The 22,948-nt window shown below is 40.2% G+C and overlaps 1 protein-coding gene across 4 annotated transcripts in view; it reads right to left on the bottom strand.

Annotated features, from left to right (window-relative positions):
* Positions 1–4,258: 4,258 nt before the first annotated feature.
* Positions 4,259–22,948, bottom strand: part of TM7SF3 (transmembrane 7 superfamily member 3) — a 44,184-nt gene continuing 25,494 nt past the window's right edge. For 2 of the 4 annotated variants that reach the window (XM_078339063.1, XM_035256003.3), the window contains exons 7-12: positions 16,129–16,215; positions 13,309–13,389; positions 12,547–12,699; positions 8,886–8,983; positions 8,132–8,294; positions 4,259–6,869 (exon numbers count right to left, since the gene is read on the bottom strand). In XM_078339063.1, coding sequence (XP_078195189.1) covers positions 6,607–6,869; positions 8,132–8,294; positions 8,886–8,983; positions 12,547–12,699; positions 13,309–13,389; positions 16,129–16,215 — 845 coding nt within the window. In that variant the 3' untranslated portion in view covers positions 4,259–6,606. The remainder of the gene's footprint in view (positions 6,870–8,131; positions 8,295–8,885; positions 8,984–12,546; positions 12,700–13,308; positions 13,390–16,128; positions 16,216–22,948) is intronic. The other 2 variants (XM_078339064.1, XM_078339065.1) reach the window with 1 other exon arrangement.

Genomic DNA, 22,948 nt, shown 5'->3' with positions numbered 1-22,948 from the left:
ACTTTGGTGATCTCACCCAGTCTCATGACTAAATACCACCTCTATGCTTGATGGCTCTCGAATTCACAGTTCTAGCACAGACCTTTAATTCTAGATTCATGTGACTGTCAGAGACGTTTCAAACTTAAGATGTCCAAAGCCAAACTCTGAATCTCCCAGAACCTCTCCATACTCTTTCCTGTCCTTGCAGCTGCTAGGGCCAAAAACCTTGGTGACAACTTTGATTCTACTTTTCATATCATGCATCCTATTCAGCAAATCCTGTTGTTGGCTCTTCCTTCCAAAAATATCAAAATCCCACCATTTCTCTCCTCCACTGCTACCACTGGTCAAAGCTACATTATGGTAGTGTTAAAGTTTACAAATTAGATTCAATCTACATATCCTACAGTAGGAGAATAGTTAAGTATCAAAATTCACTTAATACAGTTGATTAGAGTCTATGGCTTGAAGACATTAGCAACGGTAAGAAAATATATACCTAAATTTGCATGATAAAAAGCTTAATATAAATAACACATACAATTACAAATATGTAAAAATCAGATGCATAGGAGGAAATGTCCTGAAGCAAATAACATCAGTATTCCAGCTGTCTTGTTTGCATTAGCCAGTTTCTGTTGCCTATAATCAAGCATTTTGTAGCTCCCATTATATAGTTGTAATTTATTCATCAGTTTTCCCAATTGATGGATATTTAGTTTGCAAAGTTTAACACAAAATAATGCTGCAGTAAACATCCATATACATGCCTTTATTTATTGTAATTTCTAGCATATAAATTCCCAAAAGTATGTTGGGTCATGTTTTTGTTCTTTTTTAAATGAAAAAATAAATGTGGCCGGGCGCGGTGGCTCAAGCCTGTAATCCCAGCACTTTGGGAGGCCGAGGCAGGTGGATCACAAGGTCAAGAGATCGAGACCATCCTGATCAACATGGTGAAACCCCGTCTCTACTAAAAATACAAAAAAATTAGCTGGGCACAGTGGTGCGTGCCTGTAATCCCAGCTACTCAGGAGGCTGAGGCAGGAGAATTGCCTGAACCCAGGAGGTGGAGGTTGCGGTGAGCCGAGATCACGCCATTGCACTCCAGCCTGGGTAACAAGAGTGAAACTCCATCTCAAAAAAAAAAAAAAGAAAAAAGAAATGTATATTGTTAAAAATCTAGCATACTAAAAAATTTACAGTTGGGAGTAAGTAAACCTTTTGCTACAACCTCTGTCTTCCCAGAGGACATTATAAGTTTCTTGTGAATCAGAAAACCTGTTAACCAAAAAAAGTGACTAAGGCAAGTGTCTTAAATCAGTAGAGGTTTATTGAGCCAAGGTTTAAAGACATGCCAGGGAAAAAAACGCAAGTAACATGAGCATCTGTGACCTGAGCTTTCCAAAGAGGTTTTGGAAACATTATTTTGATGGGGGAGAGCAAGGAGGGAAAAGGGAGAGGGATAGGCAGTGGGGCAAATGATTACATTCTTGTGAGGCTCTGGTTAACGCTCAGTAAATCTGTTTCACATAATATAAGGTAAACTTTGAAAAAAGGGAATAAAGACTCAATTATGCATCCATCTTAGGGTAGGCAGAAGAGTGGTTGTACCTGGGAAAATAAGCTTATTAATGGCATTGTCAGTGTGAGATTTTAACAGAACTTGGTTTTAAGAGTTAAACTTAGGGTGCAGACCCAAGGTTACAATTGGCATGTGCTGGTTTTATAGCTTTCCACAATGAGAAGGGGAGGCCTTGAGGCTTCTGTTAATACTCCCCCACCTACATGGAACATACTTGGGTTTGGCTACTCCTACTCAACCTCCAAGTTTCAGCTGGGATGTCACTTCCTCAAGGACTCCTTCCCTGGCATCCCACTTTCTACCCCCACCCCATTATACATTTTCATTGCAAATTAAACATCTTGTGTAACTAACTAGTGTGTCTCACTTATTATACTCCAGACAACAAAGACCATGCCTGTGTTTTCCATCTTCCCAATGCTCAAGGCAATGCCTGGCATACAGAAACTCAACAAATAATTACTGAATGAGCCACTGTGAGATCTAAGTCAAAGCCTATCATTATATTACAATTTTTTTTCTTTTTCTTTTTCTTTTTTTTTTTTTGAGGCAGCATCTCACTTTCTTGCCCAGGCTGGAGTGCAATGGTACAATCTTGGCTCACTGCAACCTCTGTTGTCCCAGGTTCAAGTGATTCTGCCACCTCAGCCTCCCAAGTACCTGCGATTACAGGCATGTGCCATCACATCTGGCTATTTTTTTTGTATTTTTAGTAGAGACGGGTTTCACCATGTTGGCCAGGCTGATGGTCTTGAACTCCTGACCTCAAGTGATCTATCTGTCTCAGCCTCCCAAAGTGCTGGGATTCCAGGCGTGAGCCACCTTAAGTTTTAGTTTTTTAATCTTAAGCTTGATCCAGACCTGCCAACCTCCCCAGTGTAATGATTACATGGTAGTCCCTGCGTAAGTCCAGAGTTCCCAGTAACTTAAGCCCCTCTTTGTGTCAATTTCATCAAGCGTGGTCCTTGCAAATACAATGGCCAAATTGCCAACAGCCATTTCAATCAAACATCAGGGTAAAAAGGCTTGCAAAGGATTCTTTTAGTAGGGCTGCCGTATCAAAGTACCATGTACTGAATGGCTTAAACAGAAATAACATTTCTCTCAGTTCTGGAGGGTGAAGTCCATGATCAAGGTGCCAGCAGGGATGGCTTCCTCTACTTGCAGATGGCTGCCCTCTTGCTGCTCTGCATGGTCTTTCCTCTGTAAGCACATGCGCCTGGTGTTTCTATGTCCTAATCTCCCCTTCTTACAAATACACTGGTCAGACTGGATTAGGGCCCATCCTAATCGTTTCAATTTAATTTGAAACCTCTTTAAAGGCTCCAGTCTCCAAATAAGGTCATGTTCTGAGGTACCAGGTGTTAGGAATTCAACATATAAATTTGTTGGCGGGCACAGTTTAGTTCATCAGAAAACCATAGGTACAGCCCTCCCAACAAGGTGTGGGGTGCAATGAGGTCTGTGCCCCAGGGCAAGGCCCTGTTCTCAGGAAATTAGAGCCAAGAACTCTGGGTTTGAATGAATGTCACAAGTACATCACCTAGGAGGGAACTTCAAACCAAGTTTGAACAGATGCTGCTGTGGAGAAATGGATATTGGAAATTTATGTACCAATCATTTGAAATAAATGTTCCATGACTTCAGAGAATTAACCTGGAAAAACATGCTTTCACTATGTAAAATTAATTTTCAAAAAGAACAATCAGCAATATTTATATTAGAAACATTCTATCAATTCATCAGCAGAAGAAAATAGAAAATAACCTGGTGCTTTACATCTTCTTCATGACAAGTGTAAAGCACATTTGGATAGGGAGTTGGGCATCCCAGTTTTGGTCTGAGCTGTGCTATTTGATAACTCTCTGACTTCATATCATTAACTTCTTAAGAATTTCCTCAGGTATTAAGTAGAGCTCAGTGAACATGATCTCTAAAGTCTTTTGAAGGTTTAATATTCTAGCAATTTCTTTGTTAGAATTAGTTTTCTATTTCACCTGCTACAGAAAACTCAACTGGCCTGTGGTACAATATAGCTAGTATGGTTGGCAGTCTGGTAGCTAGCCTATAACAGATTAATCAGAACTTGCTGAAAATATTTTAAGGAACAGTTCAACAGAGTTTCCTGTTAATTACTACTTTTCTTTAGTTTGATACACGTGAAGTGCTAATAACACCAATTTAATCCTTTTTTTAATGCACTGCCCCAGATTTCTTCATTTCCTGTTAATTATCCTTGTGATTTTTTTTTTTTTTTTTTTTTTGAGACTGGGTCTTGCTCTGTTCTCCAGGCTGGAGTGCAGTGGCGTGATCTTGGCTCACTGCAACATTTACCTTCCAGGTTCAAGCAATTCTTCTGCCTCAGTCTCCTGAGTAGCTGGGATTACAGGCATGCACCACCATGCCTAGCTAATTTTTGTATTTTTAGTAGAGACAGAGTTTCACCATGTTGGCCAGGCTGGTCTCAAACTCCTGACCTCAGGTTATCCGCCCACCTCGGCCTCCCAAAGTGCTGGCCTTACAGGTGTGAGCCACTGTGCCTCGCTATCCTTGTGATTTTTAAAAATGAAGAACTATATTGTTTGCCCACATTAAATAACTTTTTTATAGCTGTGAAACTGTCCTCTTGTGTCATGTTGCTATGGTACAAATATAATCTGAAAAATTTTATAAAAATGAGGCTTTTTAGCATTTTTTTCAAAATAGGAATTTATTATAAAAACTATACAAACTGACTTTTTATCATTCACAAGTTATGAAAAATTTTAAACAATCTGTATCCTCCCTCCAAAATAGTGTTTTCTGCCTTTACAGTCTTCACTGGCAGTGCATTCAGATGGTATAGAAAATAACTCACAAACACTCCATATAACTTTGTCCCTACAGTAAATCATTTTTTAAAACTTCATCAAGTTTCGGTGTTACTGAAATTAGTTATAGACAGACAGCAAGGATTACAGAATAAACAGTAAATGGTCACCTGCACTGAATTTTTGAAAGCAAAAATCATGTTATATGTTGTATGTTGTTTTATCGTGCTCCAAACACTTAAAGCAAAAGTTAAATATATTTCCAGTTACCTGAAACTTCAAAAATCTATTGTACTTTGAAAAACTTTAAAAAGCAGCATCATTTAAATAGTGGTTAACTCACAAACGTGTATGAACAACATTCACCAACCCTAATTCCACTCAGGCTTGCAGAGTCACCAGCTCACAATAATTCAGTGCTCTGAAAGCTGGGGAAAAAGCCCCTGAGTAGTAAGCACACAACCCAGGGTGTTCAGGTGCTTTCTTGTGGTGAAACAAGGGTGTCAAAACTGAGGGGACTCTCCAATAAAAAGCAGCTCCACTAAACACCAGAATCCTTTTTGACTCCATCCTCATCACTTTAAAACATAGGTGGTACAAAGGCTTCATACAGAAAAGAAATTATTGAAAACTGTATTTTACACTAATGCTAACTCAGCTAATTGAGCAGAACGAACTAAGAAGTACAAATTTTTCAAAGGTTTTCTTCATAATGGCAATGTAGGCTTTTTTTTTTCTTTTGAGCTGGAATCTCGCTCTGTTGCCCAGGCTGGGATACAGTGGCGCAATCTCAGCTCACTGCAACCTCCACCTCCTGGGTTCATATGATTCTCCTGCCTCAGCCTCCCAAGTAGCTGGGGTTATAGGCAACCACCACCATACCTGGCTAATTTTCATATTTTTAGTAGAGACGGGGTTTCATTATGTTGGCCAGGCTGTTCTCAAACTCCTGACCTCCCGCCTTGGCCTCCCAAAGTGCTGGGATTACAGGTGCGAGCCACTGTGCCCAGCCAGCAATATAGATTAAGGTGGGGTTATTTTCTAAAAACAAACATAATCCATATGTCATCTAATGCGGTTTAAATTAAAGATCACCTGTTGACACTATTTTAAAAGGCCTTGGAAAAAGGGGGCCATTATTTTGAATATAAATAAAACATCCTTATAAAATTCTATTATCTATATAAATTGGCCTATTTTCAAATAATTTAGATACTTCAATTACCATTTTAAGCAATAAAAGGCAAAAACAAAGGGAACCTACTGGTACACTTAAAAATGAGTAAGGTAAATTTTATGTGTATTTTATCACAATTTAAGAATTTTTTTAAATACCGAAAAAAAGCAGGTTAACTTTTAGATAATATGTAATACTAAGAAGGACATACAAGTAATCAAACTGCTTTTAGTAAGAAAATAAGTTGCATTTTTTTTTTTTTTTGAGACAGGGTCTCTGTCAACCAAGCTGGAATGCAGAGACACAATCATGGCTCCCTATAACCTCAAACTTCAGGGCTCAAGGGATCCTCCCATTTCAGTCTCCTTGGGACCTGGGAGTAGGCATGTGCCACCATGCCCCGGCTAATATTTTAATTTTTTTGTAGAGATGGGGTCTTGTCATGTGGCCCATGTTAGTCTCAAACTCCTGGACTCAAGTGATCTTCCCACCTCCTCCCACCTTGGCCTTCCAGTATTGGGATTACAGGCTTAAGCCACCATGCCTGGCCTGCTTCTCATTTTGTATTCCAAAATTCAAAGACATAATTATCAAATCCCTAAATTTCCAAACACTGTCACAAATAAAGACTCAGTACAACACTAAAATAAACTACCTCCCCAAGATTAGATAGATTCAGGTGAGAGACTTGTTTTAATGGGTTATAAAAAGAAACACCAAGGCTCTGCAGGAGAATCAGTTTTTAATTTTTTTAAATGTATCTATTTAATGGAATAAGTTGATCATAGATTTGTAAACCAAAAAGTAATTTCTCAAATATTTGGAAATAAAGAAAAGCCTCCCTACCATAATTTTTTTGGTCATCTTTCTCATTCTCTTAGAATAATCCTAATCCCCTACTATACCCTTACCATATACCCATAAGGGCACCAAATAATATGCAAAGCACAGGTATATATGCCTGATCTTTTATTAGACTTGCACCAGAGATTGGTGAAGCACTTCGGGCACGAACGCCAAAGCTGAGGCACACTGACCAACCCCCTGGACATCTACAGAAGCAGAGGTGTTCTCTCTCCAGCTGGCTGCTCCTTCTGGAAGAGCTCTTTGATCTGGGTTAATCGGCCGTAGAGCCTCTCTCTCAAAGGAGGAATGTGGTAGCTAGGGTCCAGAATATTTGTTACTCGGCGCTCTCTCTCTTGCTTCCATAACTTATATGGATGAGGAGGGAAGAATGGTCGTCCTCTCTCTCTTCGAATCTGTAACGTAATTCCACTTACAGCCAGCATGCCCCATACTGCCAGGATAATAAAGTCTAAAAAAACAGTAGAAAAGTAGTTTGAACTCTAGTATTTTAAAATCTAACATAATAACACAACTCTCATGGACTAAATCTGTATCTTCCTTTCTAATAATAGACTTTCTGGTAAATTAGCCCAAACACATATGTAGTTCCTCACTTACAAACCAAGGAATCAGTGGGGAAGTCACAGTCTTATTTTTGAAACTAGGAATTTTCTATTACAAGCATTTTAAAGTTCAGACAGATTGTAAAAGAATCAGTTGTTTGGATCCTTGGCCTTACAACATTATGTAACAAGAACCCACAGTTGTTTGTGCTTTTCAGAGGGGGTTCAGGGAGGAAAGCAGTGATCTAGTTATATGTACATCATATACATCATGGGACATCAGATGCTACCATGCTCATTTCTTTCCCATTCTATTCTGTATGGGACCCTATTGCACTCACAGAGTAGGTACAGGAATGCATGGAAAAATTCAACCAATCGTACTCAGCTTCTAGTAAAAGGCTTGGCAAAACACTGTCTGGTACTGAGAAGTCGGGAGAGTTTTAAGGTTTTCGAGGATTTCAAGGTCTCTACCTTCAACCTCTCATCCAAAGGGAAAGCTCTGGATAGTAGATGGAAAGATCTGCTATAAAATCATAACAATCACGATTGTCATATATCTTCAATTCTAAGATGCTTTTTCACTCTCCATATTTTAACATTTCTGAAGTCAACATATCTTACAATCTGTGAACATTTCATGTGGTAGTCATTTTTTTCTTCAAAAAATTTATAGAAAACCGAATGGATAGAATCCTACAAGGACCTATAGGCCTTACTAATTAAAAACTATAGGCTTACTAATTAAAAACTCTTTCAACTAGCAAATTGCAATGCTTCATTAAAGGAGGGAAACAAGCGAATAACTTAAAATTAAATCAGGTTGTCATTCTCATCCCTCATTCCACCCCCACCCATAAGTGTCAAACGTATTTACTGTTAGCATTTTTCTCCCCACTGAGATGACCAGGTAAACCTAAATAATCTTGGAAATTTCTTAGTGAAATTCATCTAGTAGATTTTTATCTTCATCTTAAAATTTTAAATGCCTTCTTCCCATGATCCTAAGTTATCATAACAGAGGGCTCTCACAGCACTGTATGCTGTATTTCCTTCTTTTGTCCCAGCTAACTTTCTTTAAATCTAGTTCCCAAGTGTTCTGATTAGCATAGGTGGGTCAAGACTCCTACTGTGCTGTCACACTGGTTTTTGGATTTAAGAATCTTACCATTAGTTTGAAAAGGCACATTTGTGAAAGCTCTGCGGAAATCCTTGTTGAGTGCTCTCTTGAGTACATTCAAAGTGATGTAGGAAAGGCTTGTGGACAAGTAACTGTCAACGGCTAAAACCACCGAATAGGAGCCAACGACTCCACAAGTCAGTATGTTCAGCTGTGGAAGAGTGGAAGAGTTTAGGCATCATCCCTGGTAAAACAAAAGTCGTTTCTAACTCTCCACTGGCTTCAATGACAAGCAATCACTTCCGCTCCCTCAGGCATGAAAAGGGACCAGACCCACTCTGGAGAGCTGAGCAGAAGTTCCCTGAAAAGATAAACTGAAAACAACTTTCAACATCCATATGAGTTGTTAAAACACAGTTCAGCTTGTCCAAATACTATGGAAATATCTTCCCTATGAAGGAACTTCAACAATAAACCTAATTAGATGAAGAACCATTCTTCTGATGCCAGCTGAAACTAATGACCCATCAAGTTGGTGTACTAGAGTAAGCACTACCTTCTCTGCTCCTACGGTTAAAAGCATATTCCATTTGATGGAAGAAAAAAAAAAAAACCACCATGTGATAATCATAAATAGAATTTCCTTTGCTTTCACAGTAACAAGGCTATTTAGAAGCAGTCATCTGATACAGATAACACAGTCCTCCCCAGTGAATAAAACATGCAAAATGATGAAATAAGTGATCAGCTGAACACACAGGATAACATAATGAATAAATCTAACTTTTGCTGAGACACTTACTATTCTTAGGCAGCCCATGAAAACTACTGGAATGAGGATAGCTATGCAAGAGAAAGTGACCCAGAATACACCATCGTCGTGAAAAATCTTTAGGTTTCCTGAAAAAGCAAAAAGAAACTAAGAGTAAACAACAGGTTTACCAAGTTAGATTTCATTTCTGGGAACATCCAAACACACATATACATCAAAGGCTTAAAGTAACAACCAGGAAATATGTTGGCAACTAGAAATGAATTCTGATTTTCTTCATTTAACTATCAATCTTCTCTGAAGGATGTGTTCTAGAAAGTGGGTGGGTGGGGGGATCAAGCAGGTAAATGTTCTGCATTTATTAACAGAACAATTCAGAAGAGACTGGAATAGTCCAAGCTCTTCCATTCACTAGCTCTGTGACCTCGAGCCTCAGTTTCCTAACCCTCAAAATGAGATGGAATTATATTACTCCAAGGTCGAAATCACCCCTTTTTCTGCTACATTTCTGGCTTCATGATTTTGTACTGCAAAATAAAAAATACAAATAAAAGGCACTCAAAGTTAAGCCATGAACCCACTGTAAACAGCAAATCCACTTAACAGATTTTTACCATGAAAGCATGTCCTACATGCCACTGCACACTGTGACATGTGATTTCCTCATGTATCAGGAAGGAAGAACCAACCAACCATCTGCTCTTCCCAAACCCTTCTCTGCTGCTGGATTTCAAAATGCTGCACAAATTAGGCTGACCTAGAACAAATATATGAGAACTCCTCTTTATAAGTTAAGTTTAAAAAGCAAGAATAGCCTGACTGCTGTTTAATACTGACACTGGCACCACCATTCAGTCCATAAGACCTACATATTCCAGGTCAGAGTGGGAATCTCTACGCTACAGGATTGGACCTTGAAACTCATATTCTCTGAAGCCAACAGCAACATGCCATTGAGGTGAACTTACAGATTATATTCTCTAGTTAAACTATATTAACCTTCACAAAATATATATGTGGCTTTATTTTTTAAAAAAAGGCTTTCAAGAAATCAAGGGATTGAAAATAGTTATGATGCATGCATGTGAAGAATGGACTCTTTTAGAGTACAAGCTCGTCGCTACCCATGTAAAGTAGAAATTAGTAACCTAATCAGATCAGAGAGGTCAGCCAAATATTTTTCAAATGTTAATGCTTAAAAATATGGCTAGGCCTCTTGGCTGGGTGCAGTGGCTCATGCCTATAATCCCGCCTTTTGGAAGGCCAAGGCAGGTGGATCACTGGAGGTCAGGATTTTGAGACTAGCCTGACCAACATGAAGAAAGCCAGTCTCTACTAAAAAATATAAAAGTTAGCCGGGCAGGGTAGTATGTGCCTGTAATCCTAGCTGCTCAGGAGGCTGAGGCAGGAGAATCGCTTGAACTCTGGAGGCAGAGGTTGCAGTGAACCAAGATTGTAACACTGCACTCCAGCCTGGGAGACAGAGTGAGACTTTGTCTCAGAAAAAAAATATATATGTGTATGTGTACGTGTGTGTGTGTAAATATATGTATGTATGTGTGTGTGTGTGTGTGTGTGTGTGTGTGTATGTATATATATATATATATATATATATATATATATGGAGAGAGAGAGAGAGAGAGAGATTGAGGCCGGTGCAGTGGCTCAAGGCTGTAATCCCAACACTTTAGGAGGCCAAGGTGGGAGGACTGCCTCAGTCCAGTTTGAGACCACCCAAGGCAACATAGCAATTCTGTCTCTACTAAAAATAAAAAAATTAGCAGGCATGGTAGCACACACCTGTAGTTCCAGCTACTTGGGAGGCTGCGGTAGGAGAGTGGCTCGAACCTTGGAGTTAGAGGTTGCAGTGAGCTATGACAGTGCCACTGCAGTCCAGCATGGGTCACAGAAAGACACCCTGTCTCTAAAAAATAAAAACATATGTTTGGACCCACTAGCATTGTGATGATCACCCTAACTGTCCTTGAGCTATGAGACAGTTCATAAATAAACATATATAAAGGGCATATGCTAAAATTATTTTTACCAATAGGAATAGTATGTCAACAAGTTTAGAGACAACCTGCTCTAGGCTACTTTTATGAAGATGCAAATTAAGAGAACTCTTTGTTTCTATTTTCTCATTCCTCAAATCTATCTTATGAGATAGTTTCTTAGATGGTAGAACAAAGTTTCAAAAACTTGTCCAAGGTTATAAGCTAGTAAGGGAACCAGTGACAGAGCCAGAATGCATATAGAGGGTTTTCTTCCTCACTTTACAATTTATGCTCATTCTACTCATGAGAAGCACATTAATTACAAGAAATTCTAACCTATCATTCCTATATGCTCTAAGCATTAACAAAAGAGGGGAAGCCCAGTAAGTGGTATTTGGTTTTTGTGGTCTTTTTGTTTTTGAGACAGGGTCTTGTTCAGTTACCCAGGCTGGAGTGCAGTGGCACCATCATAGCTCACTTCAGTCTCAACCTCCCAGGCTCAGGTGATCTTCTGGCCTCAGCCTCCCAGAGTAGCTGAGACCACAGGCAGGCACTACCACACCTGGCTAATTTTTTTATTTTTAGTAGAGATGGGGAATCACTATGTTGCCCAGGCTGTCTCAAACTCCTGAGCTCAAGCAATCCTCCCAGTTGGTCTCCCAAAGTGCTGAGATTATAGGCATGAGCCACCATGCCCAGCTATTAAGTAGCAGTTTATTTAGTACTTCTAGGATAGAGCCTTGAATCTGTATTTTCAAAAACATCCCCATGTGAATCTGTCATTTAGCCAAGCCTAAACAACACTGCTTTTTATCAGACTGCCCAGATAAAAGGGTACCTGTAGCAGGGCAGGGAGGAATATGCTTGGCTCCAGGTTTGCCAAAGTCAAAACGAAGGGCCTTGGATAGACAGTAAACACAGGTTGTCAATTCTCTGTGGTCTTAGGAAAAAAAAGTCTTCAGGGATACAAGGAACTTGTACTCTATTATCTCCTTCATTCTCTAGAGTTGACAGTCTCATGAAATGGCTATTTTAATATCTAACAGTCCCATCAACTTTATTCTAATATTTGAAGAACATTATTGCAGAAAGGAAACAGCCCAATAGAATACTTTTGAATACAGATACTCTTTTTGTTTTTGACAACAATCAGGAAATGTAACTTATTAAACAATGGCAAAGAAAGTTAACTTGTAAGTTAACCACATGTAAAAAACTGATAGCAATTGAATTACTTTTTTAAAAACAACCAAAAAAAGCCTAGAACCATCCCTGTGCTAGAGCCCCACGATGATGAAGTACCTCAGGGACACCTGGGGTTTGGCAGAGGGTGGGAGTAGAAGTTGAGGGTACAAGAGAAGACCAGAAACAAATCATCAGGTTCCCCAACTCAGCTGCCATCAGAGCTGTGCCCATTTACCTCCATTATTTCTAATCAACACACACCCCTTATCACAACAAACAGATACAAAGCTAACTCTAAAGACATTCTATATTTCATCTAATGTGCCTGTGCGGAAGGAGGGACTCTTACTGGTATTGGTGCTGTCTGGAAGTGTCACACCATCAGTGCAGATTTCCAGAACTCCACAGGAGAAGCACTGACATGCAACACCACTCCAGAATGCAAATCCAATTAGGCAGTATTCAAACAGTGACTCAGACACACAAAACGTCAGTTACATGTTGCCTACCCAGTGGAGTAAAGAAAGTCACTGACGAGATGAGGAACCCCAGGACTAGTCCAACACAGAGCATGCAGATTGAGAGGATTCCACATCGCCACCACGCAGCTACCAAGAACATTCCACTGATGCTTCCAGCGACAGCTGTCAGAATCAGACGCACTGTACAAAGAAAGAGGATAAACTGCTGGATCACCAGTAGTATTTCCAATCGTGTGCCCTAGACACACAATACCATTACCAGCGACAGCTTCAGCTTTCTTTAGGTCAGGCACTGAGGGCTCTTCAGTGGTGCCATGAAGCCAGCACAGAGCAACCCTCTCTAGAGAAGGGTCTGCGCTGAGACAAGGAAACTAGCCAGGGAGCTAAATCCCACAGGACCAGTGACTGGCTTGGCTTGTCAATAAATTGGGTTTGAGGAAGAAAAGGTGACAAGCGTTCTGTTAAATGTAATGGGGTGGGGAGGGTGTTCGTTTTTAGGTAAAGAAAACTTCAACATTTTGCTTGTTGTACATCTCATATCTTCAACATATCACATAGCCAAAACACAGGTTTATAATCAATATGGGCCCTCCTTTCCTCTAAGTAACAAGGAATTTACCATACAGATGAAAAACCCAGAAGGTCTGAATGAGTAGTTCAGATAAGGTGTTCAGAGCCTAGGTAGACCATTATTTTACAAATACAGGCCAAACTGCAGAAGGAAAGGTACAGTAAAACACAGCACCTGCCTTCTTGAATACCCAATTAAACTATGTAATTTTCACTTACCATCATACTTGATAGGTGTAAGTCTTGTAATCAGTATATAAAAGAAGAATCCCATGATGATAAAACCTATGAAGAATAATTCTAAGTGGCAAACCACCAGGAAAGGAAAAAAGCAAAACAACAAAAGCTACGGTTAGGCACCTTTTTTACGATGCAATTTAAGTATTTAATCTACAAATACATGCTTAAGCTCCTGGAATTTACACATTACAGCATTCAGAGAAAAAAAAATGCCTAAAGGGCAGAAGAAATTCAGCAGTCATGGGAGTAATTATTATTATTACTATTTTTTTTTTGAGACGGAGTTTCGCTCTTCTTACCCAGGCTGGAGTGCAATGGCGCGATCTCGGCTCACCGCAACCTCCGCCTCCTGGGTTCAGGCAATTCTCCTGCCTCAGCCTCCTGAGTAGCTGGGATTACAGGCACGCACCACCGTGCCCAGCTAATTTTTTGTATTTTTAGTAGAGACGGGGTTTCACCATGTTGACCAGTATGGTCTCAATCTCTTGACCTCGTGATCCACCCGCCTCAGCCTCCCAAAATACTGGGATTACAGGCGTGAGCCACCACGCCCGGCCCAGGGAGTAATTATTATTAAACAGATACAATATTAAAGTACTAACTACACGATACACTTTCTTGTATATAGGTCAGTATCAAGTGTTAAATTGTTACTTGTTCATTTCATAGCTCATTTTAATATATTTATGTTTTCTGCTTAAAACAAGAATAGCACTTTTGTCATGTGTGTCTAATCTGAAATTACACACTAAATTTGAATAGTTTTGTAAGCATAAATAAAACGTAAAAGGTAAAAGAAACCCAAACTGTTCCAAAGCAAAATATCTTTTATATCTTCTTTAAATTCATCCTATCCTGCTTAGAATGATCACTCATTACCTTCATCCATTAAAACACCTGGCAATGCAAGCATACCGATAACTCTGTTCCCACAAATAAGCCTAATCCTGATCATGGAAGCCATAGCTCCAACTATTAAATTCTTCACAGTTGTTCTTGGTAATACTTGTACTGTATCTCAATTTCAATAAATACAAAATGATACATATCAACATACCAAGAAAACTCAGAGTGGGGCATGGTGGCTTGTGCCTGTAGTCTCAGCTACTTGGGAGGCTAGGGTGGGAGGATCAGTTGAGGCCAGGAATTTGAGGCTGTAGTGCATTTTGATTGTACCTGTGACCAGCCATTGCACTGCACTCCAGCCTAGGAGACATAATGGGATTCCATCTCTTAAAAAAAAAAAAAGCTAGTGATAACTTTGAGTCTACAGGTTAGCAACTAAGCTCTTTGTTACAGAATCATCCCCCGTGTTGAGGTATTTTATATTCTTCACAATACTCTCTTCCCACTTAAAAAAAAACGTGTCATAATAGCGGGAAAGGAGTTGCTATTTCAAACAACTAAACACAAGTTTAAAGAGCTTTATTAGATCAAGATTACATTTGCTCTACCTTTGCTACTCAGTTATACACCTTGTTGATTAAACAAGTTTTTTTTTCCTTTTTTTTTGAGACAGAGTTTCACTCTTATTGCCCAGGCTGGAGTGGAATGGTGCAATCTTGGCTCACTGCAACCTACACCTCCTGGGTTCAAGCAATTCTCCTGCCTCAGTCTCCTAAGCAGCTGGGATTACAGGCATCCGCTACTACACCCAGCTAATTTTTTGTATTTTTTTTTTTAGTAGAGGTGGGGTTTCATCATGTTGGCGAGGCTGGTCTCAAACTCCTAACCTCAGGTGATCCACCCACCTTTGGCTTCCCAAAGGGCTGGGATTATAAGCGTGAGCCACTGTACCAGGCCAATAAGGACTTTTAAATAATCAAAAACATCATTTATATAAAAGGCAGTCCAAATAATTCAAACCAATTCAGTGAGCATGATTTACACCCCAGTCCTTCAGTGTGTTTCACTGATGTGGATGCGGGCATTCCCTTTGGAACCTGAATCTGCTCAGGTCTGAGGAGATCAGCTCAGGCTGATTTGTAAGAAACCAAGTCAGTCGCCATCACAAAAACCCACATATATTTTTACAAAGACAATCAAGTTCTTTCTTTTCTTTCATTCTTTTATTTTTTTGGAGACAGGGTCTCCCTCTATCACCTAGGCTGGAGTGCAGTGGCACGATCTTGGCTCTCTGCAACCTCTGCCTCCCAGGCTCAAGCAATCCTCCCACCTCAGCCTCCCCACATAGCTGGTACTACAGGCACATACCACCATGCCTGGCTAATTTTTTTCTATTTTTGAAAGAGACAGGGTCTTGCCATGTTGCCCAGGCTGGGCTTGAACTCCTGAGCTCAAGCAATCTACCTGCCTCAGCCTCCCAAAGTGTTGGGATTATAGTGTTAGTCACAGTATCCAGCCCTAATTTTTCTTTAATTTTTTGGTAGAGAAGGGGGTCTCACTATGTTGCCTAGACTGGACTTAAACTCCTGCCTCACACAGTCCCCTCACCTCAGCTTCCCAAAATGCTGGGATTACAGGCATGAGCCACTGCGTCCAGCCCTGACGACCAATTTATAATCTCAGTTATTGTTAGTTAACTAACAGATCTAGCAGCTGAAAAAATTCACTGCATAACTGTATTCCCCTGTTAATAAAAGAAGGTTGTACTCTAGGGAGAATAGAAGAAAATAAAAATGCAGTGCAACTCAGTAGACTCATGACTACAAGACCCCAGCCACAAATCTATGAAGATAGTAGAAATAAGTAAGTGCTTACTCTCTCTCCTCATTGCCCAGCAACATTAAAGAGAAAAGACAACAAAGATGTAAATAGAAACTACACTGGACATAATACCTGTTTTCCAGAATCTGTGTCCAAAGAAACAAATGAAGAAACCAAGCAGGGCAAAAAGAGTGAAGAACACTTTGGAAGACACTCTTCCTACAAAATAATGAAAATTTAGTGGGTAATATATCGAATTTGATACTTTGTATTGATATTTATAGAACAAACCTTCATCAAAAAAGCTAAGTGAACTGATATAATTTATCCCATGCATTTACATTACAAATTTATTTTTTAAATATCCTTGCCACCCCTAATGAATGAACCTATGTAGACAATATCAAAAACTGCTGCTAGATCAAAAACAGAATCCAGACATTATATGCTTGCTGATAGAGATATGGAACACTTCCTGTGACATATTCCTGGGTAGAGTGGGGAGGAACACAGAGAGAGTGTTCCCAACACAAATAATCCTGTTTCTTCAACAAATAAACTGCATGGACAAAAGGTGTCAGGGGGTGGAGGGGAGGCAGTCAGGGTGGATGGGGGGAGAATACGGTTTAAAAGACACATCAACTAAATATTATGTATATATCTCATCTGAAACCTGATTCAAGCAAACTGGAAAACAATTGAGATGACTGCAGAAACAAACACTGGCTGTTAACTTGATGCTACTGAATTATTTTCCATATTTTAAAATGAAAATTATGTTAATGACACTGTGGTTCCATCTTTTTAAGTGCTTATCTTTGAGGTATACATACTGAAATATTTGTGAGTAACATGATGACCAGGGATTTGCTTTAAAATAATCCAGTGATAAAGGAAGGTGATGAAGTGGAGAGGCAAAGCAGCAGGTGGAGCACAGCTGAAACAAGACAATGGCCGTGAATCAAAATTGTTAAGGCTGGATAATTGGTATATGGAGGCTTGCTGAAGTTTTTCACAAGAAAAAATGTAAACTGAAACTCACATTACAATTTAAAAACATGTATTACACTTATAAGTCACACATACACAAATTACTACCAGTCTTATCAATTATACATATTGCCTTGGAGGAAAACGCTGCATTACAACCAATGAAGCATTGTATCTTTTAGTTTACTGAAGAGAAAAACATGCTCACTAAATTCATCACCCACCATCATGACTCCTTAGAGATAAACTCAAGGAAATAATCCCTGAACTAAAACAAAAACCAAAACAGCTATACGATCTCACGTTGAAAATATAATAATGCTGTAACAAATCAAAATACATAAGATGCCTCAGAGTTCTCAGAATGGAGAAACCATGAAGACATACAGTAAAATAAGAAACATAAGACAGAAGAGCAGAATTTGCAGGGCATAGTATATACCTACATATCAGCTTGTCTGAGAATAAGGAACCCATAAGAAAGATTAAATGACGGCCAGGTGTGGTGGCTCACACCTGTAATCCCAGCATTTTGGGAGGCTGAGGAGGGCAGATCACTTGAGGTCAGAAGTTTGAGACCAGCTTGGCCAACACGGTGAAATCCCATCTTTACTAAAAATACAAAAATTAGCCAGGCCTGGTGGGACATGCCTGTAGTCGCAACTACTCAGGAGGCTGAGGCAGGAGAATTACTTGAACCCAGGAAGCAGAGGTTGGCCAAGATCAGGCCACTGCACTCCAGCCTGGGTGTCACAGTGAGACTCCATCTCAAACACACACGCGAGCACGCATGCACACACACACACACACACACACACACACACAAAGATAAAGATACCACGTTCTGTTTATTTCAAACCCTTGGCTATCTTTCTAGGATTTAATTTTTACACCAAAACCATTAAATTCACTGGGTTGATTTTCTCAAACTAAAATCCAGTGGCGCTTTTCAGCCAGTACAATCACCAAGACAGCAATGTCTTCCAACCCAATGAAAACTAAGACACAGTTACATATTCTTCCCTAACATTAGAGGGAAACGAAATCCCCTATCACAGTACTAGGAAGGAGGGAGAGAAACAAGTATACAAGTAAAATATGAGAGCATGGAAGGTTTCATAAAAAGCAGAATCTAAGATAAGACATAAAACACTTTGGGGAATGAAAAAAGTGAATAGGACAGAAGCAAGTCAAAGGTTAAAGTGTCTTTAATTATGACAGTATTGCTAAGGGTTATGAACTACATGCCAAGGTTTTAGTTGGAAGGCAATATGCATATAGCCTCCCTACTCAAAGCTAAGGAAAAACACCCTAGTACTCATTAAGCTTGAAATTGAAAGTAACAATTGAACCAACATCACTAGGAAGGTTCAACTTTGGGCGAGAATAATAACTGGCTCAGAGCTCTATGTCTCCTAAGGCTAACAGAGAGAGGCAGGCCTGGGGGGTTTTTATTTAGAAGGGGCTTTTGCATGAAAGGTTCAAGGGAAAGAAACGGAGGAACGAGACATACTTCAGTCCATCGAGTGAAGTATGTCCAACGAGACATACTTCAGTCCACTCCATTCAGGGCCGAGTGCAGTGGCTCATGCCTGTAATCCCAGAAACTTGGGAGGCTGAGACAGCTGGATCACTTGAAGCCAGGAGTTCCAGACCAGCCTGGTCAACATGGTGAAACCCCATCTCGACTAAAAATACAAAAATTAGCCAGGCAAGGTGGCACACACCTGTAGTCCCAGCACTTTGCAAGGCCAAGGCGGGCTGGTCACCTGAGATCAGGAGTTAGACCAACCTGGCCAACATGGTGAAACCCCTGTCTCTACTAAAAATACAAAAATTAGCAGGGCTTGGTGGTGCATGCCTATAATCCCAAATACTCTGGACTCTGGAGGCTGAGGCATGAGGATCACTAGAACCCCAGAGGTGGAGGTTGCAGTGAGCCGAGATCACACCACTGCACTCTAGCGTGGGTGACAAAGGGTGAGACTCCGTCTCAAAAAAAGAAGTACACACACACATAAGCTTATATCTGCCTAGATATCTTCCACTGTATTCCTCCAGGATCTTGAGTGGAAGCTGTTTTGAGTGGAAGACTGAGTGGTGACAAAAAGCCTTTGCTTGGCAAAACGTCAGTCTCCTGAACCCCCTTCTAGGCCCATTTGTGCACATTTTTGTAAAATCCAGCTTCACCAAGAACTGATAAACCAGCTTAGCAAGAATCCCCTATGCGTAATATCAAATCACCCTCTATATCTGATTGGGTTCTTCATCCTCCACCATCCATCTCCCAGATGACGTCTGACCACCCTGCTCTGTCTTCAGTAAGAATCCCCTTAGGTCCGTGTAGACAGAATGTCTCCTTACCCCTCATTTTTCCTCTTAGAAATTTTCTATCCACTGACTTCCATCCTGATCCTTGGCTATACGTTCCCACTAGCCCATGCTGTACTCAAGAGTTGAGCCCAATCTGTCTTCCCCACTGCAAAATTCCATCACAGTGGTCCCTATGCCTATTGCACTACCATCCCTCACCTTGAATAAATCTTCCTCTCTGTGCTAGTTGTGACACAACTAGTGTCACTGATTGTTTTTTCTTTAACAGTGGGATATAGTTCTAGCGGAGCGGGGAGGATCATAATCCCTGGCTTGAATACAACTAATAGACTTTCTTCTTTAGAGCAAAACTCCATGAAACGGCTACTTGAACTTTCTCTAATTTCTGTGCTCCTAGCTCCTATTTGTTCTTGAATATGCTCCAGTCAGGCTCCTACCCCACTTCTCCACTGTAATAGCTCTCACTGGTAACCAATGGCCTCCATGTTGCTAAATCCAAGGGTCATTTTCAGTCTCCTTCTTAGCTGACCTGTCAGCAGCATCTGCCACAGTTGATCACTCTCTCTTCTGTGCAACACTATCTCCCCTTGGCTTCAACAAACACCACTTTCCTTTTACCAATCTAGCTTCTGCTTCTCGGCCCATTGGTAGGATCTTCAATTTCCTGAGCTCCAAATATTGGAGCACCCATCGATCAGTCCTCAGACCTTTTCTCCAAGTCACACTGAGTGTGCCTGCCTCTCCTGCCTCCCCTTCTGCCTCTTCATAAATATACCATCTAGCCTGAGGCCTTAAATGCCATATATTTAATCTGAAGATTTCCAAGATGCCCTCCAGCTAAAACTTTCCTCTGAATTCCAGACTTATATAATCAACCATCAGTTAAACATCTGCACACAAATGTTCAATAGATTTCTCAAACTGAACATGTCTAAAACTGAACTCTTAATGTATCCTCCGAAACTTCTCTTCTGACAGTCCTTCCCACCTCTGTGAATTGTCATTCTCTCTCTCCAGTTGCCAAAACTACCATCCTTTTCACTTCTATCTCCCAAACCCCTCATGCAATCCATTGGCACACTCTACTCCAAAATATATCCAGCCACTCATGAGCCAAACCTGGGACAATTTGAACACAAAATAAATGATGGTAACAGATTTCATCCAGAGAATAAAATAGGAATCTACAGGTGCAGGCATATATAAACACATGGATAAACACATGGGAGGGGAGGAAAAACTCTTCCTTAGAGTAGAATGGCAACAAATAAACATAGAAGGAGCGATAAGTTAGAAAAACACCATTTGGTAACCACCTAGTAATAAATGTTTCCGGCAAAGATCACTGGATGCCAAAACTAACAAGTGAGAGTTTGAGAATGGGATATTTACTGATGCTCAAAGTATCTCCCCTAAAGATACTCAAAGGAGGAAACAGTTACTTCACTGTGGAAAAACTTGGCAAGACAACACCAACCAACTTATCAGGGGTGTCACCACCAGTAAAGAGACAAATATTAAGTGTCTCCTGAGAAGGACACATCACTTCCTTTGTTATTTCTGCCAAAAAATCATAATCAAAATTTAAGTATGAGGAAATATCAAACTAACCCAAATTGGGGACATTCTAAAAAAAAATTCTGTACTTCTCAAAAAGATCAAGGTCTTAAAAGATTAAAATTAAACAAAAAAAGACTTGCTCCAAATTATAGCACTCTAAAGAGACACATCAGTTAAATTCAATGTGAGATCCTACATTGAACCCCGGACAGGGCAAAAAAATTTTTTTGTTGACAGGGAGACAGGGTCTCAATTCTGTTGCCCAGGCTGGAGTACAGAAGCACAATCACGGCTCACTGCAGCCTGACCTTCCTGGGCTCAGGTGATCTTCCCACCTTAGACTGCCAAGTTGCTGAAACCAAAGGCATATGCAAGCACACCAGGTAATTCTTGTATTTTTTGTAGAGATGGAGTTTTGCCACATTGCCCAGGCTGGTCTTGAACTCCAGAGCTCAAGCAATCCACCCACCTTGACCTCCCAATGTGCTGGGATTACAGGCATGCACCACTGTGCCCAGTGAAAGAATATTTTTTTTGCTTATAAAGGACATTATAGGAACAACTAGTAAATGTGGTAACTTGCATGAATTAAATAAATACTGTATCAATGTTAACTTTGCAATTTTGATAATTTTACTATGGTTATGTAAGAAAATAAACACAGAAGTATTTAAGGACCAAAAGGTCTTTATGTCTGCAACTTACTCTCAAATGGTTTAGAGAAAAGTTTGTGTGTGTGTGTGTGTGTGTACATATCTATATTCACAGTTGGCCCCTGAACAACATGGGTTTGAACTGCATGGGTCCACTTACATACAGACATTTTTTTTTCTTTTGAGGCAAGAGTCTTGCTCTATTGCCCAAGCTGGAGTGCAGTGGCACAATCTCAGCTCACTGCAACCTCCGCCTCCCAGGTTCAAGTGATTTTCCTCTTTCAGCCTTCTAAGTAGCTGGGATTACAGGCATGCGTCACCACACTCAGCTAATTTTTTGTAATTTTAATAGAGACGGGGTTACCCCATGTTGGTCAGGTTGGTCTTGAACTCCTGACCTTGTGATCTGCCAGCATTGCCTTCCCAAAGTGCTGGGATTACCGGTGTGAGCCACCACGCATAGTCACATACAGACTTTTTTTCAGTAAATCACACTGAGTGTGTCAGCTTTTCCTGACTCCCCTCCCATTTCTGCCACCGCTGAAACAGGAACACCAACCCCTCTCCTTCCTCCTCCTCTTACTATTCAACGTGAAAATGATGAAGATGAAGGCCTTTATGATGATCCTTTCCCACTTAATAAATAGTAAATATATTTTCTCTTCCTTATGATTGCCTTAATAACATTTACTTTTCTCTAGCTCATTTTAAGACTATAGTCTATGATAAATATAATATACAAATATGTGTTAATCAAGTATTTATGTAATCAATAAGGCTTCTCTGGTCAACATTAGGCTAACAGTAGTTAAGTTTTTGGGAAGTCAAAAGTTATACATGGGCTGGATATGGTGGCTCATGCCTATAACCCCAGCATTTTGGGAGGCCAAAGCAGGTGGATCACTTGAGGCCAGGAGTCTAAGACCAGGCTGGCCAACATGGTGAAATCCCATCTCTACTAAAAATACAAAAATTAGCTGGGGAGGGTGGTGTGTGCCCATTAATCCCAGCTACTCTGGAGGGTGAGGCAGGAGAACCGCTTGAACCCGGGAGGCAAAGGTTGCAGTGAGCCGAGATCACACCACTGTACTCCAGACTGGACAATAGGAGTGAAACCCTGTCTCAGAAAAAAATTAAAAAAAAAGTTATCCAGATTTTGAACTGCACAGGAGTCAGCTCCCTCAACCCCTACACTGTTCAAAGGTCAATCATACATAGAAAGAAAGAGAGAAAAGAGAATGAAAAGCAAATAGCCTAATACATCAACCTTTAAGGAATCTGGATGAAGATTATACAGAAATTCTTTATACTATTTTTGCATATTTTCTGAGAAACTATTTCAAGATAAACTGCTAACTACACCTACATATACAGACACACCTCACAACACCTTCCCTGCCCCCACTCTACCTAAT

Source organism: Callithrix jacchus, chromosome 9 (assembly GCF_049354715.1).
Source record: "Callithrix jacchus isolate 240 chromosome 9, calJac240_pri, whole genome shotgun sequence".
NCBI classification, from domain to species: Eukaryota; Metazoa; Chordata; class Mammalia; order Primates; family Cebidae; genus Callithrix; species Callithrix jacchus.
Note: the sequence above shows the minus strand (reverse complement) of the source record. Positions and strands in the feature narration are given on the sequence as shown.